General features: G+C 41.9%; 1 protein-coding gene across 4 annotated transcripts in view; it reads right to left on the reverse strand.

Annotated features, from left to right (window-relative positions):
- The window catches only part of STAT1 (signal transducer and activator of transcription 1), a 40233-nt gene extending 30051 nt beyond the window's left edge, over window positions 1–10182 (reverse strand). Inside the window, exons 1-5 of one of the 4 annotated variants that reach the window (XM_012776909.2) lie at window positions 9878–10182; window positions 9389–9546; window positions 6496–6624; window positions 5231–5375; window positions 4263–4361 (exon numbers count right to left, since the gene is read on the reverse strand). In XM_012776909.2, coding sequence (XP_012632363.1) covers window positions 4263–4361; window positions 5231–5375; window positions 6496–6623 — 372 coding nt within the window. In that variant the 5' untranslated portion in view covers window position 6624; window positions 9389–9546; window positions 9878–10182. The other 3 variants (XM_012776913.3, XM_012776912.3, XM_012776911.3) reach the window with 3 other exon arrangements.
- Between the last annotated feature and the right edge of the window lie 8032 nt (window positions 10183–18214).

Raw genomic sequence — 18214 nt, forward strand, 5'->3', positions numbered from 1 at the left:
GAAATACATGAAAATTATCAGTATCCTTAGTTAGTCCCAGGTGCCACATGTCTACAGGATTAAAAAAGGGGTTTGTTTCTCTGGCCATTCAGAATAAGCTGTCACTTTGAGCAGTTCCACAAGGTTTTCTGCCTGTGCAAGGAAATCTTTGTTGTCATCTACTTTTAAGCCAGCTGGACGTGTATACCATGTCCTGTGGGCTCCGTAACAGCTGGGACATTGCATCCAGACAGAGGACTGGGCCACTGGAGGATCCCAACTTCCCAGTCCCCTCCCAAGCTGTCAAGGCTTAGTTAGGTGAGCAGGGACAGAAACAGTCACGGCTGTAAGAATGCAGCTGCACTCCAGCTCCACATTCCCCTCCTGCTGACTTATGGGGAGATGCTCAGTGGAAACCCCTGCGAACTGTGGCATAGGCCTAAGCCCTCCTGTTCGAACCTGGGCAACACCCACCCACGTCACTCAAACCCTTCGGTGTTTCTCTTACTCCTTCCTCTCACTCATCCCTGCATCCCACTACCCTTACCCCCGTCTCCTGTTAAGGAGCTGCTTAGCTGGTACTGTACCAGCACATCCTTTAAAAATAACATCATTAAGACCACTCTACACTTCTGATACTGATACCACTTTCAAGGGGAGTTTTTAACTTTTTAATGGCCTGCCAACCAGGAATATTGAAACCACAAGAACATTAAATGTTACAGTTGGAAGGGACATTAGCTGCCATCTGCTCTTACTTTCTCATTTCACATCTGTACCTCTGGAGACCTTGCTTGGAGGGTTTTAATTGGAGCTCAGTTATTCACAGACCCTGGACCAAAGAAAAAGCTGCTCAGGAAGGCTGTGCTCTTTGACTGAATGAGTAGCTGTCCAAGCAAGGACACTCCCTGGGTGTGAGAAGACCCACGCAGAACACACTCACAGCCCATCCCACAGATGAGAAAACTGGTGAGTGACTTCTCAGTGAACTGGTGTTAGAGTCAGACAATTCTAGGTTTAAATTCCAAAGCCACTCCTCATTAACTCTGTGGCTTTGAGCAAAGGACCTGACCTCTAAACCTTAGTTTTTTCACCTGTAAAATGGGGATAAGAATACTTACTTTCAATGATAGTTTTGAAAGCATTTATTCAACTGAAGTAATGTTTATAAAGTATTAGCACAGTGCCTAAAACACTCAGCATATAGTAACTCTATTATTACTTATGATTACAAAGATGGAACAGCAAGGGGAAGCCTAGAATCTACCTCATGTCTGAAAGAAATGATCACTTCTGTGGACCCAAAGGACCTAAATTTTGTCCATATATGTAATTAACTTTTTGGCTACAAAAGAAAGAAAAAAAGAAAAAGAGAAATTTAGTGTGCTATAAGGCAGCATACATTTAAAGTCTACTAGAGTATGTATAATATAATATTCTCTTAAATGTATTTTATCAAGCTTTTCTATTAAAACAAAAAATAATGGGAACAATACTATCCTATCTCAGCATGTCTACAGGATTCTGTGCTCTCTCAACCCTCAGAACTGGCTCAGAATTTTGCCCATTTTGAACTTGTTGAATCTGTTGAATCCTCATGTGCCTATCATGTGGTTTCCACAATTAATTTGTACATACCCCTGTTTCATCCATATTCTTCTTACTCCTCTAGTCCCCATACTGGATTATTTTGATGCAAATACCAGACATCATTCCATACATACATACTTCAGCATAAATGGAAGATACACAGTCATGTGTCTATATGTTTCAGGTAACAACAAACCACATATGTGACAGTGGCCCCATAAAATTATAATGGAGCAACTGCGGCGTTGGTGGTATAGTCGTTAGCATAGCTGCCTTCCAAGATTATAATGGAGCAGCCCTACACAGGCATACCAATTCTTATCATTTGTGCCACATTTTTATTGTACCTTTTCAATGTTTAGATGTGTTCAGATACACGAACAATTACCATTGCACTACTACTGCCTATAGTATTCAGAGGAATAACATGCTGTACAAGTTTGGAGCCTAGGAGCAGTAGGCTATGCCATATAGCCTAGGTGTGCAGGCTGTACCGTATATGTTTGTGTAAGTGCACTCTAGGAAGTTTGCACAATGACATAATCACCTAATGATGTGTTTCTCAGAACGTATCTCTGTTGTTAAGGGACGCATGACTGTATGACTGTATTTTTTTTTTTTTTTTTCCGGAGACAAAGTCTGGCTCTGACTCCCAGGCTGAAGTACAGTGGCACAATTGTAGCTCACTGCAGTCTTGAACTCCTGGTCTCAAGCAATCCTTCTACCTCAGCCTCCCAGGCAGCTAGAAATACAGAAGCACACCACCACACCTGGCTAATTTTTAAAAAATCTTTTTTGGTCTCAAACTCCTGGCCTCAAGCCATCCTCCTGCTTCAGCCTCCCAAATAGATGAGTATATTACAGACACAAGCCACCTCACCCAGCTGCATGATTATTAATAAAATGTAGTTACTTCAACAAGGGGGGTAAAAGGCAAAGATGTTTCTAAATTGCCTGGCCAGTAGCAGGCTGGCTAACTTTGGAAAGGAGGCACCTACCATGCCTCTTCCCATTCCCTGACACCTCCAGACACCTTCCCTCACAGCCCAAGAAAGCTTTGCAAGGATGCTCTCTGATAACCCAAGTGTCCTGTGATTGGCTCAAAATGAACCTCTTCCAAGTTGGCCTACATTTTGAATGGGGACAGAGCTCAAAAGCTGGTAAGCCTCCTAGACCCCAAGAACAGCCAGGGGATGGGGCTGATACGGGACAGCAGAGACCACCTCCTCTGCCCGCAGTGGAGGGCGGAGGCCAATGTAAGGAGGGACAGGACTGGGGGCAAAGGTGGACACTTTGTCCTTCTGTCCGTCTCTATCCCGGCTGATCTCTCAAGTCTATCTGAAATACACAGAAGGCTCATCACGTACTTCTGTTGGGATCAAAGTTCCACATGATCAAAATTTCCCGCTGAAAACCCCCCAGATGGGTGCCAGGTTGGAGACAGACACACCTCCGAGGAGACAACACAGCCAGGTTTCCTCCAGTGCTGATAGACACCTTTGTTCGCTAGGCTGGGAACCAGATGAACTAGCCAACTTGAATCCAGAAAACAATACCTATCTTTACATGCTTAGTTCAGTGAGGTGCTTTCAGTTTGACAGGGAGATGGGAAGTAAATGCCTGGGGAAGCGACAGATATGTAAAGACTGGCATAGATAAACAAGGACTAGACAAATGTTGGGACAGTGCGTGGATAACGACATTCACCACCACTGTTTAAACTCTCTCTCCTCATTGCTGCACAGCTCACTTGGTTGGTTATTTGCTAGTGAAATGCACCCAGAATGCCTTTCCCCAATGTACTAGAATGGTCTTAGCCAGAATAACTCACATCACAGTGGTTTCACACAGCCTGCCTAATGGGCTGTTCTCACCACTCCGTTGCTCAAGTAACTGCTGAACCCTGACTGTCAGTGGGGCTTGTGTTGGAATTAGTAACACCACGACCAAAATCTTGACACTAGTATGACTCTGACTCATTGACTGCTTGAATGTCTTGAATAGTTAGTAGGTATCTCAATCTTGTTCAAAACAAAGCCTTTGCATTTCCCATCAACCTCTTCTTCTCCCCCAAAACCTTCTGTGCCCTGCAAAACTCTAACCCTGCTCCCTTCTCCACCCTCCCAGCTCCATGAACAGCATTACCAGTCCCCAAGTGACTCAAGTCACAACTGTAGAACCATTCTTAATCTTTTACTTTCTCATTCCCACAACTGATATTTCACTATAAGCCAAATTGGCATCACACTCAAAACATAACCTCAATTTGTTCCCTTCTTCCGACCTTCACTGATTCTACCGATCGCAAGTGTCTTTCTTGGACAGCCACAAGAACCCTTCAATGTCTTGTAGTTCAGAGGAGTTTCCTGATCCTTATCTCAAGAAACAACCCCATGCCCCAGTTACTCCATGAACCCAGCATGTTGTCTTCACAGCACTTAAAACTACCCGGAAGTACCTTGGTTATGTGTTGTCTCTCTTCTCACTAGAACTTAATCCTATTAGATTAGGGTCTTTCTTAAAGTCTGGTTCTATAAAATCTCCAAATCTTATTTTCCCCACTTCTTGGGGCTATAAAATCAGAGGGATATTCACCATTGCCTTAGACTGGTCCTCAATAATATTTGTTGAATGAATGAACAGATTTTAATGCATGTTATTATAATTGTTACTGTTCTATTAGAAAAAAGTACCTGATTAAATCTCTGGGCATTTTCCAAAATCTTTCTTTCCTCCTTCAGACAGTTACAGATGATCATAGACATCAGGATTGGGTCTTCCTGAAAATTATCCTAGATTTGGATGGTAGAATAAAAATGAATTAAAATTCAGAATGTTTAAACCATTATGTATTGTAAACTGAAATGAATTTGTTTATATTCTCTGAGAAACCACATCTCTCATCTATTAAATTCTACATACGCTATTTTTTGTTAAAATCAAAATATTACTTTCACAAATTATATTCAAAAAGAAAGGGGAAAAAAGCTTCCAATCACCTAAAGTGAAAAGTTTGGTTGTATTGTATGAAATAAGAAAATGACAGCTTTCACCTCTGTTATTACAGAAATAAATATAGTAGCCAGGCCAATGGCATGCTAAAAGTACGTTTGAAGAACTCCTAAAATATTGTAGCATGTTCTCTCATGTCTGATTCCTTTGACTGTCTCTTTTCAAGGAGGGCAACTTCTCCAAAAGCAAGGCAAGGTAGAGTTTAGTTCCTGAAGTCACCTGATTCCATCAGAGAAGTCAAACAGTTCCAGCCTTATTCCTCACCTATATACCAAGTACCTAAACCTAACTGATCTCTAATGTTCCTTGGAGCTTTAATTTGTAACTATGGCTTACTGTTCTTTTCAGCCCTTTTCTTTGGTTTAAATATCAGCAATATTTAGTAAAACAAAGCATCCTATTTCTCTCATAATTACTGACACCTAATAAGTGTCACACCTGAAAGTTCCTTGTGTTTATAAAACGAATTGATATTTTATTTTACTTATGCTATAACTATTAGCCACACAAAGAGGGTTTATTTACAGTCTCTGTTTATTTCGTCTCTAAATACCAATGAGTGTGTGCTCAATAGTATTTGCTGAATGAAGAAAATTGTCCTAAGTAAACATGGGAATATTTCAACTAAAACATAAAAACTGAGTCATACCTGAAGATTACGCTTGCTTTTCCTTATGTTATGCTGCAACAAAAAATTATTCTCCAAAGAAAAGCGACTATATTGATCATCCAGCTGTGATAGGAGGTCATGAAAACGGATGGTGGCAAATGAAACATCATTGGCAGCGTGTTCCCTAAGAGATTTAAAATTTACACATTTCATTCTAGATACTACTTAAAACAGACAAAACAAACATTGGTTTCCTTACTGAAATTATTAAAAATAATTTAGGTGTTTTCTTCGGTTTAAATTTCTTCTTCTGAAACTGACATTGCTTTTAGCAGCAGTTGATCTAAGTCTTCTTATTCTGTGCAATTAGCATAAAAAAATATAGAACTCTAAGATATTGTACACAAAACTGTTCACAGTGATTATCTCTGGAGGGAGAAAAAAATCAACAAGGGCCTTCACTGTCTATGGCAAATACTGTCAGGACATTTAAAATTTTTGCAATCAGCAAACAAATTTTAAAGTAGAACACATCACTTTTAAGAGATACTGTCTTCATTTTACTACCTTTTTCACATTTCTAATCCATGTTTTATCATAATTTGGCTTTAATTATTTCTTTTAACTTACTTCTTTCTATAGCCTGACTCCAAATTCCTGGAGCAGGATCTATAGCCTAGATCCTAAGTTGGAAAATAACTGGAGTCAGTAGTATTTAATTTGTCCAAAGCTTTCAGGAGTGCATACCGTACATTAAATTTGACAAAACTACACAAAAGTGCTTAATGGCTACCATATTTAGCTTTCTAGACACATGCCATTTTTTTTTTTTTTTTTTTGAGACAGAGTCTCACTCTGTTGCTCGGGCTAGTGTGCCGTGGCGTCAGCTTAGCTCACAGCAACCTCAAATTCCTGGGCTCAAGCAATCCTTCTGCCTCAGCCTCCCGAGTAGCTGGGACTACAGGCATGCGCCACCATGCCCGGCTAATTATTTCTATATATTTTTAGTTGGCCAATTAATTTGTTTCTATTTTTAGTAGAGACGAGATCTTGCTCTTGCTCAGGCTGATCTTGAACTCCTGACCTCGAGTGATCCGCCCACCTCGGCCTCCCAAAGTGCTAGGATTACAGGCGTGAGCCACTGCGCTCGGCCTCACATGCCATTTTTTAAATCACCAAACTTTTCTGCAACAGCTAATCCCAATGGCCATTGATGAGCTTCGTCTTCCAGTGAACACGGCTCCATGTTACTTAATCAAGTATTTTCAAAGCATAAACTTCTTTGTCTTATGAGTTTTCCTTACCAGTCTTGCTTTTCTAGCCACTGTGCGAGGTATTGTCTGATTTCCATGGGAAAATTATCATCATAAAGCTGATGAACCTGCTCCAGGAATTTGGAGTCAAGTTGCTGAAGTTCATACCACTGAGACATCCTACAGTGAAAAAGAACATATATCATGAATGGACGACCACAGCTCCAAAGAAAGCCTCTCTAGCATCATGTTGCGTTTAAACATCTTGCTTAATCCAATACATAATTTTTCCCTGAAATATATTATTTAAATGGCATTTATATTCTAAAGTCTGTTTTTAATTGAATTTTGGGGTCAACATTTTTTTCTCCTCCTGAACACGTATCTGCGGGTCTTTGCTCAATTGTCAACATATCAGGACAGCCTTCTCTGGTCCTCTTACTTAAATTGCAAACACCTCCCACTCTGGAAAACTCTATTCCCCTTCTCTCCTGTATTTTCTCCACTTTCCACCACCTGACCTACCACACATTTTCTTTTTTATTTTGATTATTGCCCATTTTTACCACATGAAGGAAAGAATTTGGGGGATTTTGTTCACTGTGGTATCCCCAGAACAATGTCCAGCATATAGTAGGTATCCAATAAATACGTCTTTAAAATTAATCTCCATTTTTATCAAATAAATGGAAAACATTATTTTAATTAGATTTGCTTTAAGATAAATCACAAGAACTCTCCCAAAACTGCTCTCCTACAAATTACAGTGCATTTGTAATTCAACTCAAAGAATTTTAAGCTGTTATTTTATATTTTATGATTCATATGGTAAAATGTAGTTATTTTGTTATACTCATTTAAAAAGAGGTATTTTTTTCCTTGCATACTGCAAACAGTAAGTCTAGTGCAAAGAAGTCTTAAATCTCGGTAATGATTTTTAAAGATTGAAACATTATTAAATGTAATTTGGAAGAATAAAGTCATATTTAACTTTTTGGATAACTACTGAGTCAATATTTAAAAAATGATCCTGCAGATTAAAAATTATAACAAAAACCTGATTAAACAAAGTCCTAAAATCCAGTAGGAAAATGAAAAGCTACTCATGGCTGCTATATAACTTAGGATTTTATTTTATTTTTATTTTTTATTGTTTAATTTTTAATAAATGAGGAAGGGGATTCAGTTTCCTTTTTTTTTTTTTTTTTTGAGACAGAGTCTCACTCTGTTGCCTTGGCATCATCGTAGCTCACTGCAACCTCAAACTCCTGGACTCGAGCCATCCTCCTGCCTCAGTTTCCGAGGAGATGGTACTACAGGGGTGCACCAAAACACCCAACTAATTTTTTTATTTTTTAGTAGAGACGGTTTCACTCTTGCTCAGGCTGGTCTCAAACTCAAGTAATCTTTGGCCTCTCAGAGTGCTAGGATTACAGGCATGAGCCCACCTCCTCCAGCTGTAATTTAGGATTTATATCAGCACATTGGTGGCAACATTCGGAGTGGATACAAGTGAATCCTGTCCTGCCAGATCTCTGAGGAAGGGGTCTGGATTTTCGAGCAAGACACTGGAAGAGCATGTATGCATGCTTGTTTTTGAGCACATATATGCAGGCATGAAGTTATATTTACTCCACAAATGTCCTTCCAAATGAGGGTGAGAAAATGTCTAGACTATAAAGCTAGTTACCATCACAAATACCAGTAGAAAGCCCACTCCCTTGGCACTCCAGCTGTAGCAATTGATTTTCGTCTCAAATTTACCTGGGAGAAAGCCTCAAAATTTTCAGCTCCCTCCCTCCTTGCTAGATGTCTAATAAGGATGGACCTAAAGCAAACACTGGACTGTCAGCCCCTCACTAGCCAACTGAACTCAGGCAATTTACTATCAACAAGGTGGATGGCGGCTCAGACTGGATGAGCTAGTACATACACCTGACATAGAACATGCAAATCAATCTTGTTGTTTCAAGAAGACTGGGCTAGTAACAAGGAGTGACATCAATCACCTGGCTTAAACCCAAATTTAGGGTTGATTCGTTCCTTCCCAGCCCCAAGACCTGCTGCTTCCCTGCCCCAGTACTATATCTTCCTAACCCAGCCTCTGCTGCTCACAGGTTGGACTACCTCACTCTCCTGTGAAAAAATGCTAATTTGCCCATTCTTTGGTTGATTTCCACTCCACTCCCAAATCTTCAACCATCAACAAAGCAACCTAGTCACAAAATTATTTACTGTTTCTTCCACTGAGACCAACATTTCTGCTTTGCTCCAATTGCTACTTGCCCTTGCAAAGAGCTTCGCCACAAATTTGTCTCTCTAAATCTTACAGCATTCAAAGCTAGATATAAATGTCCTTTCTTCCATAAGGCTGTCTGAGACATTGTATCCTGTACCTCTATTAGAGATCAGTTCCAGCCTTCTTTGTAAAGGTCTGTGATATAAGGCCTAGAGAGCTGGAAAGTGGTGTTTTGCTTTTTAACACCCTCTGGACCTTGGATGGTGCCGTGCATAAGTACGTGCTGGATAACACAATTCAACTGTTGAATTGAAATCTTGTATATTTCAGATGGAATCAGAAATAAAAATCAAACCGTATTATGATCCCACAAGTGTGAGTCCAGCACCTTCATTAAGCAATAGTTGCACAATGGATTGTGCTGGAAGTTCAAGTCTCATTTCTGTCCCACTGAAAAAACTTCCTCCCCAATCTATACGAATAACATTCCAAGACAATCAACCATACATGTGCCTACCTATCCCAGAACTCTCAATACTGGTCAGAATTTTTTTAGAAGAGTAATTATATTGTATTGGGTTTTGCACTAACTAAATATCACTTTTAACTTCCAGAAAGACATTAATCTCCCTCCTTAAACTACATAGTTAAGAATCCAAAGTCGTGTACTCATTCATTCGTTTTCAAGAACATTTATTTACTGACCTGCCACCTTGTGACCCGGTGAGGGGCTAGAGGTTCAACCGAAGCAGCAGCTACACACAGCACGTCGTTGGGTGGCAAGACTGTTGAGGTTGCATGCACACAGTGGGAGCGTCTAACCTAGACGACTCTCGTGGATGGCACACGGCAAACGAAACTTTCTGCGAAAAGAAGAAAATGTGAGTGATGGAGGGGGCAAAAAGGGAAAAGTGAAGGTAAATGGGAAGTTGCGGCGTCTTGGGGACCGGGGGAGGCATTTCTATTTCACTGCCAGAGCACTCTGGCAGGGGCAACCGTGCAGAGCAGTGCCACCACCGAGAACAGGTGGCCCTGCTTGCACCTGGGAAACTCGGACGAGTTCTCTCTTAGGGATCGTGGATTCACCGGTCAGCACCGAAAGCCAGTCCTCGCCCGGCGTCCAGCTGCACGGTCCCGGGGCGCCCAGTTCCGGCGCGTCCCATCCCCGGCACCTAGAACTTCACGGCCACTCACTGTGCGCGCAGGATCCGGAAGAGGTAGGCGGGGGCGCGGCGGTGCAGACTCTCCTGGGGCCAAGGCGCCGCCGCTCGGTCTGGGGTCTGACAGGTGCGGTCACCCGGGTGCAGCCCAGCCCTTCCGCAGACTCTGCGCAGGAAATCGAAAGTCTTAGGCTGGAGAAAAGGCAGCCCCGGGCGCCCAGCCTTCCGCTCCACCAATCACGGGCGGCGGCCGGCTCAGCCAATCGGACGCGGCTGTTCTGCGGGCGCCGCCGCCTCCCCCCGCGGGCAGCCGCTGGCCTGCGCGCGGGGACTGCTTATCTGTCGTCTGGTGCGTGTCTATGCGGCCGACTGGAGGTTCTGTTTACATATTTTAGAGAACTAAAAGGAAGTTCTGTGTTTGCAGAAGCCCCAACTTGGAGATCTCTGCCTTACCCCCATCACAGAGAACCCAGAGGACACTTGGGTCGTTTGTCATTCCGGAAGCTCACTTTTGCAACTGACCTCCATGGTGCTAAACCCAGGGGACGTTTTCTGTCCTCGCTTTTCTTGCCCGCTCAGAAACGTCTGGTGCAGTTGACGCCTCCATTCTTGAAACACTTTTTTTCCTTGCATGATGACACCTTCCTTGCTTCTTCCTACACCCTCTCTCCTATGTTCTTTCTCCATTGCCAACACCCCCACTCCCAAGCCATTTCACGTTAAGTGTTGTCAGGGCCGGGACCACAGACTGCTTCTTGACCTAGGCTTCTCACGCTGTGCTGTGATGACCTCTCCCACAGCTTCGATTTCTTTCCAGATGGGGGACTCCTAAATGCACATCCTATCCACACTTCTCCTCCTACCTTCAGACCCGCACGTACAGCCCCCACATGACTCCACTTAGATGTTTGGTGATCTCTGCAAACTGTTCAGAATCAAACTTACCCTCTTTCTCCTGAAACCTGCTCTTTCTTTTTATAAATTTTTTAAATATAATAAATTTTAAATAAATACCTTCCTTTAATTGTTAAAAAAATAAACTTGTTTTAGATTTTTTTTTGAACAAGTGCAGGCAGAAGAAACCTGCTCTTTTTCTAGAAATGGTTCATGCCAGATGCCTAGGAGTTGTCTTTGACATTGCCTTCTGCTTCACCCTCCCACACCTGACCCTCAGGTCTTGTTGATTCTTCCTCCTAAATATTTCCAAGTCTCGTTTCTTTCCCTCCATCTCTTCTGCTGCCCCACTTTTCCCTTATTTGGATCATTGCAGTGGATTCCCAAATGGCTGCCACACTTCTGCTCTTAACTCCCTTTCAATCCATTCTCCATACAGTAGTTTGAGTGATTTTTTTAAATTGTATAGCAGATCGTGTCATTTGCCAACCTGAAAAATCCTATGATGGCTTTTCTTTGATCTTATTTATAAAATTCAAATGTCTTAATACAGCTTATAAAGCCCTGGTTCCTCTATCGCCTTCCCTAACCCCATCTTGTGCCACTCTTTCCTTTGCTTACTTCAGCATTTTAGTTCTTCAAATAAGCCAAACTCTTTCCCCAAACTTGGGGCCTTCTCACCAGCAGCTGTCCATTTGGAAAACCCCTTGAGCCAACAGCGCCCTCCCCCAACTTCTTTGCTAGCTAACTCATCTTTCAGGTCTTAGCTTAAAATCTCAGTTTAAATGTCACTTTCCCAGGTAGGCTTCGTTGAGGCCAGAGTAGATTAGATCTTTTTAGAATGTATGCCCATAAAACGAATTGGTTCCTTCAAGTAGATGGGATTTGAGGCAAGTCAACTGAGTAGGAGAAGAATCTAAATAATCTTCCAGGGATATACCTATATGTGTGTGCAGGATAGTTTTCTATTATTTCCGCATCTATATGCTGTATTTTCTTGTCACACACGCACCCTCACAAAGCCAGTACTGAGCTGGTGATAACAATGATTCTAGTACCAACATAGCAGTGAAACCATCCTTCTGTGCAGAAAGATGCCAGGCCACCAGAAAGGACTGTTTTGCTCTTAGTCATCTACATTAAAGACCAAGACAAGGTTTTGTTGTTCTCTGAGAAACGCTGACTCTAGAAGTGTAGATAACGTTAAAATTATTATTATTATTATTTTGCTGGTACTATAAAACTTGCACAGAGAATAGCTTCAATATTGATGAAGGAATTAAGTAATCCTAACATTTGCAAATAGGATGATTTGGGACTCCAAATCCTGATTTGGATTATCAAGTTCTATGGCTGTGTCCTTCCCCATGTTTTATCCTCTTGTTTTATCATTACTGACAATCCCCTGCTATAGGCCTTCATCACTTCAGAACTGTAATGCTCTCATAGACTCTAGGTAGACTACCTTTTTCATGTCTGTTTCCCCTCTTCCATATTTGCCAGATTAAATTCCCCAAAACCCCACATTGATACGGTCATTCCCTGCTGGAAAGCCTTAACAACTCTCCTTGCATTTTTGGCAAACATAAACATTGTCTGCTAGTCTGGATCCTCTACAAAATGTCCCTCCCCTTCCTTCCAACCTTGTCTCCCAGTATCCCATTACCCAACTAAATTCTTCTAGCTCCAGCCCTCTCCTCCCCACCTTATGCTTCTAATTTCCTGATTTCTGTCCCTTTGGACATACCAAATGGCAAGTCCTGCCCCTTTCTTCATTTTGCAAATTCTTACCTAACGTTTAAAGCCCAGCCAAAATCCTATATTCCCTTTCTATAACCAGCTCAATCTGTAGCAATCAATCTTGTCTCTGAACTAATATGACATATAAGTGTCTCTATTTATATTGCCAGTAACCACATACTCTCTTATATTATGGTTTTTGAAGTGTCCAAGCCTTAGCTGCCCCCTCAAGATTCCAAATTCATAGAGAACAAACTGTATGTATTTTATGTGTTACTATTTTACATATTGGCTGCTTTAAAAATTAATCAAACCAAAAACCAAAACAGAAACCTAGAGATCCAGAAAGTGACAGATCCAAATGCATGATAGCCACCTGTAACAGCTTGGAAAGCTCTGTCCCTATATCAACACTGTCGAATTTACAAGAGATACAAAACTAGAAAAAATAGCTAATACCATGTTTGGTAGATTGTATTATTTTCTGTTTTTTTCTTTCCTTTCTCACCCATTACCATGGTTCACTAAGGGTAGAGTATACCTCTGTATGTGCTGACTCTGGCCAAAGGAATGTGAGCAGTTATAATGTAGACACCATATAACCTGAAACTTTCCATGTTCTTTGTGATCAGCTTGTCTTTGTGTGTTCCTTCCCTGTGCCAGGAGATAGCATGCCTCAGGTAGCCACTGCTAAGTCAAAATTTTAAATTATCTAAATATTCTAACAGGCTAGGATGCCGCTGGGCTGAAACCAACTGGATAAAATTTAAAGCAATACATGCAAAGACTTGTTTTAGATTTAAAAGCAGCACATTACTGAAATAGATCTTATGGGAGGAAGCAAAGCATCCTACAACTGAATTCTAAAACAGATTTTCTCAAGTGGAACCTGCCTATTGTCCTTCTCCCACCACAAGTATTTCACCTGAGGTCTCTCATCCCCAAAGTAAACTTTGTGTCCTCATCACAGCCCCATAAAAAAAACTTGTGTTCTCTCTCTACAGCCTTGATCTGTTTCAAAATGGTAGCCACAAATCTGATGACCAAATCTGTAGTAATATGTTTAGAGACAACCTCTCTCCTCCCAGCTACCATACTGCATATTAGGCACATTTTTCTAATATTTGTAGTAATGCTGTAACCTAAATATCTTATAGTAGGAATTTCTAAAAATACCAGTCAATACTTCCTCAGTTCTCCCCTTTTCCAACTGTAAACCTTGCTACTATGCAACCCTGAGAATGTCAGTTCATCAGTATAAGCCATTTTTGTTCATCTGTAACACAATGAAAGTGAAATAAAGGATTTCTAAAATTCCTTGTAGTTTTCTGGATTTGGGTTTTGTACAGTCTTTTACTTGTCTTGGTGTGTGTATTTTCTTCTCAGTTAATAAGCAGAGGAGGCCTCCTACATAGCAGCTGATTAAAATGCAGGGGTACATATCAGGGTTTGAACAAAAATTGCTGTATGTATATGACATATTTCACCCCAATATGAGGGAAAACTATGAATACTTTTAGGAAAATGACCGTATGCAGGCAAAGCATGTTCTTTACATTAACGAAAAGTAGCATATTGACCAGAATTCTATTGCCAAATATAGAGAACATAGTCATTTCCCAAAAGTTTTTACTATATCGGTCCACTATAAGTAAATGTCCAGATGAGCGAAAGATTTATGCACAAGGGTGTATGTACACTGCAGCTTAATTTATAGTAGTGAAAGAGCAGAAACAATTTATTTCTTCAATCAACCAATTAAAGCACAATTCATATAAAAGAATATCAAAGTTATGCTTTCAAAGATTATGTAATTACATCAGAAAATACCCACGTATATAGTTGAGAAAATGGATAGAAAATATACAATATTATCCTAATACTGTAATAGCAAATAAAAAATGAAAATAAAAGTAAACAGGAGGAGGGAAAATATTCTAAAACGCTTCTGCGTGCTGGATTACTTCTACATAATTTCTTTTTAACGATTACAACGAGCACTGTTCCACTCGTCCTCAAACACCCCTCAGGAGCACCCGCGCGCGACACCAGGGCGGGCGACAGCGGCGCGGAGGCGCGCGGGCCCGGGCGCTCCCAGAGTGCGCCGCGCGGCAAAGTTTCCACAACAGCCGGCCGGCGCGCGGCGGGAGGGACGCGCCAGCTCGGAAGAGCCGTCCCACGTGCTTTCGGGGAAATCGCCCCAGAGCGAGAAGGAGCAGGACTGAGAGGAAATCGAAAAGCAAAGTCAGAGCAGGCGGGAGCAGTGCGCAGGCGCGGGCCGGGGTTTCCAGCTGACTGACGCCTGCCTCCGCGTGGGTCCGGACCTGGCCGCGCGCCAGCCGAGACCGCAGACCGGCCAGCTGGACGGGGTTGCCCAGAGGCCGGCCCGCGCCATCCCCACGCGGGAGTGTTCCTCCTGCACGAGACGAAAGGCGGGGGCCCACTAACTTTAGAGGGAGGGAGGGGGAACGTTTTCTAACATCTGTACCTAAGGTTCTGGAAACCTTACCCATCCCACGTCCACATTCTCTTCCCTCCGTCGGCCTGGAAACGCCGCCCCTGTCACATCACCATCTGTGGAATCTGCGCGCGCACTAACTCAGATCTTGACTGTCACCCAGCTCGACTGCCCTTAAAACTGGGGTAGGGTAGGGAGCTGTTTGTTCAGCCGTTCTTTTGTTAGCTCTGCCAGGCTCTTGCTGCTTTTTTCTGGAGTCTTCTAGGCCCCTGCCTTCTCAGTTGTGGTGATTATGCCAGGAGCGTGGGAGAAGTATAATGGAAAGAGTAGCTTAGTCAGTGGACAATGATTTCGAATGTCTGCGTGGCCCAAGAACAATAGTTTAGGCCCGGCCTGCTATTTTTGAGACTTAATGGTTTTGGGAGGTACAGAGACCGGGTTTCTTTGGGCTCCACTTGCCTACTCTTAAGTGGCTCTATGTCTTAGGGCGAACTAGGCACCCACCTAGGGTCTCCAGTGTGTGAGGGACTACCTTACTGGCCCACACCCTCCGGACTGGTGAAAATGAGGACCAGTCCCCCACAGCTGCACACAAACACGACCCTAATGTGCAAGTCACATAAATCCCACAATGAGTATACACGCGTTTTTTTCCCTGTTAGAAGGAGAACACAGAACCAGCTATATAAATTGCAGGGCCTAGTGCAAAATGAAAACGTGGGGTCCCTTATTCAAAACCTCCCTAAGAATTTAAAGAAGTCAACAGGAAGACATTAAACCAAGCATGGAGCCCTTCTGGGTGTTCTGCCCTGTGGAAGCCAGCCCTAGGTGGGGAATTTGGGGGCATTTCTTCTGTAGGAACCTTGTTAGGTGTCCACTGAAAATAAATAAAAACTCTGATACGATGAAGAAACAAGTTTTATAATACCACCCCCTTGCTTAAAAGCCTCTGCTGGCTTCCTATAGCATCTACAGTAAAATCCAGAGCTCTTAGCTTTCCCTGTAGGGCCCTACATAATTTGATCTCGCCTACCTCTCTTGCTCATCTTATCCCACTCTCTCCATACTTTACTAGGCTTCCTCCATACCCTTGGACTCTTTCTGTTCCTCAAATGCCCCAAGTTTTTACTTGCTTAGTCCCGTGCCTCCATATACTGTTCTTTCCTGGCTGTGTTCATGGACTAGCTCCATCTTGTTCTTTAGGTCTCAACTTAATCATCTCTCTAGAGACGCCCTCATTGGTCCCTTCTTCCAGTGACTCTGTATCACATTTACAATCCTCATAGCACTTCCTAAATCTGTTCCTATTTATTATTTGCTTGTCTGTTTTCATGTCTCCTCACCAGTATTTAGGTTCACAACAAGAGGGACTTTATGTGGTGTTTAAGCCTTTGTCATCTGAGGTTCCATGAGAATTAAACCTAATGCCCCAAGGCATTGATGTGTGTAATGAATTACTTTCTCCCTATAGATCAAGAATAGCACTATATACCACCGTTGATATATAGAACTGAGATAATAGTCAAGCATGTCACTTTTTGTGTCATGTGGTTCAGATGGGAAACCCTGGTGGAGAAAGGCATACCCGATACAGAGTAGTCCTCAAGATTATTTTTTGAATTGATGAATAAATGAGCATCACTGAGACCAACACTGGGATCAGGACTCACAGGTTAATTCAGCCATTTAGACCTCAGCAGTGCCTGCAGGACCTATCGAGCCACAATTGCGGAGGAAGAGAATAATGAGCATATGTATTCTGAAACAGTTCTCTAAAGGATTTTTACAAGAATGCCACTTCTCCACACCCTTCCAACCTTTGCCCCATCTCTACCCTCTCTGGATGGCCTCTAGGGTTCTTTCCATCTGCGGCAGTCTGGGAGACTTCTAAGAGGATGGTTGTCAAGCCTAATGTAAGAGAATGTTGTGTAAGACTTTTGCCAGGGGCAGGGGGCATAATGCTTATGAGTTTAATGTAGAGGAAGTCAAGGGGACATTTCAGGAACACTTGGTGGGCAGATACCTGGGATGTTAGGCATGCATGAGATAATACTTAAATCAGAGGAAAGCTAGGGTGAGCTAATAAACATTATAATTCTAGATCATTTTTGTAGAGCTTGGAAGTTAAGGGTCAGATGGAGAGGAAGTCCTATGTTGTATGATCAAAAGCAGGAGTGTTTGGGTTTATCAGGATGAAGTATAATATAGGGGATTGTTTTAGGATTTTAGAGGTCAGAGGCATTATGAAGAGAAGTCTAGATTAGTTTTGGAGGCAGACCAAGGAGCAAAGAAAGAGAAGGACTTAATCACTCTCCTCTATGTGTTCAAACACTAAATCATTAACGAATATTTATGAAGGGCCAGATTGTGCTAGATCCTAGGATTGTTACTGTGAACCAAGATGTCTTGGTCCCTGTACGTACAGAGCTTGCTTAAAGTCTGATGAAGAATGCAGATGATGTGCATTCACACCAAAGGCTGGGAGTTCTAGAGAATGCTATGGAGAAGGCATGGTGTGAGCTGAGCCATTCTTGCACACGTATGTGCATATGTGCATGTATGTGCATGCAAGTGTATTTGTGTTTGGAAGGAGCCTGAAAGATGTGGGAACATTATCCAGGTGAGGGGTAGATAGGATGGGGTTAGAGAATTGAGAGGATGAAGCAGAGGGAGGTGAGAGAGAGCATGGGCTGTCAAAGAAACTGAAAGTAAATCAGTCTTGTGTGTTATGCTTTGGAGGATGAAAAGCTGTTGAGGAGGAGAGAGATGAACTGAAGACTAAGAAGAGACTAAGTAGTATATGACTTTGGAAAGATCTGGTAATAGTTATGGTCTTTATCTGTTTATCTGGAATTTTTAAACTACTGCGATGGACTCCTATGGCAGTCCAACAAAACCTATGAACTCCTTTAAAAAGTAATGTTTTTAGTTGAATAAGATAAAATGCATAAGATTAAAAAGGAAACCAATTACATTGAAATACAGTTATCAAACCAACTTTGTAATATAGTAATTAAACACTTTTTTATTAACAGCATTAAATAATAGGATCTAACAGTGGATCTAATTAATGCAATTTCAGCATTGTGCTTAGTATAAATAATATTTTGAGATAACTGTAACAACTATAGTATGATATAAATGGATATGGATTATGGTTTTCTTCCCTTATTCATAGTTGAAGGAAATTCTAAACTTTAGTTAGAAATTAGTAGAAATAAAACTGTAGCTTTTTCCATCTAAATCCATGACCCCCCTGAATTGTGTCCCTACTCCCCA

The sequence above is a fragment of the Microcebus murinus genome, chromosome 8 (assembly GCF_040939455.1).
Source record: "Microcebus murinus isolate Inina chromosome 8, M.murinus_Inina_mat1.0, whole genome shotgun sequence".
Classification (NCBI taxonomy): Eukaryota; Metazoa; Chordata; class Mammalia; order Primates; family Cheirogaleidae; genus Microcebus; species Microcebus murinus.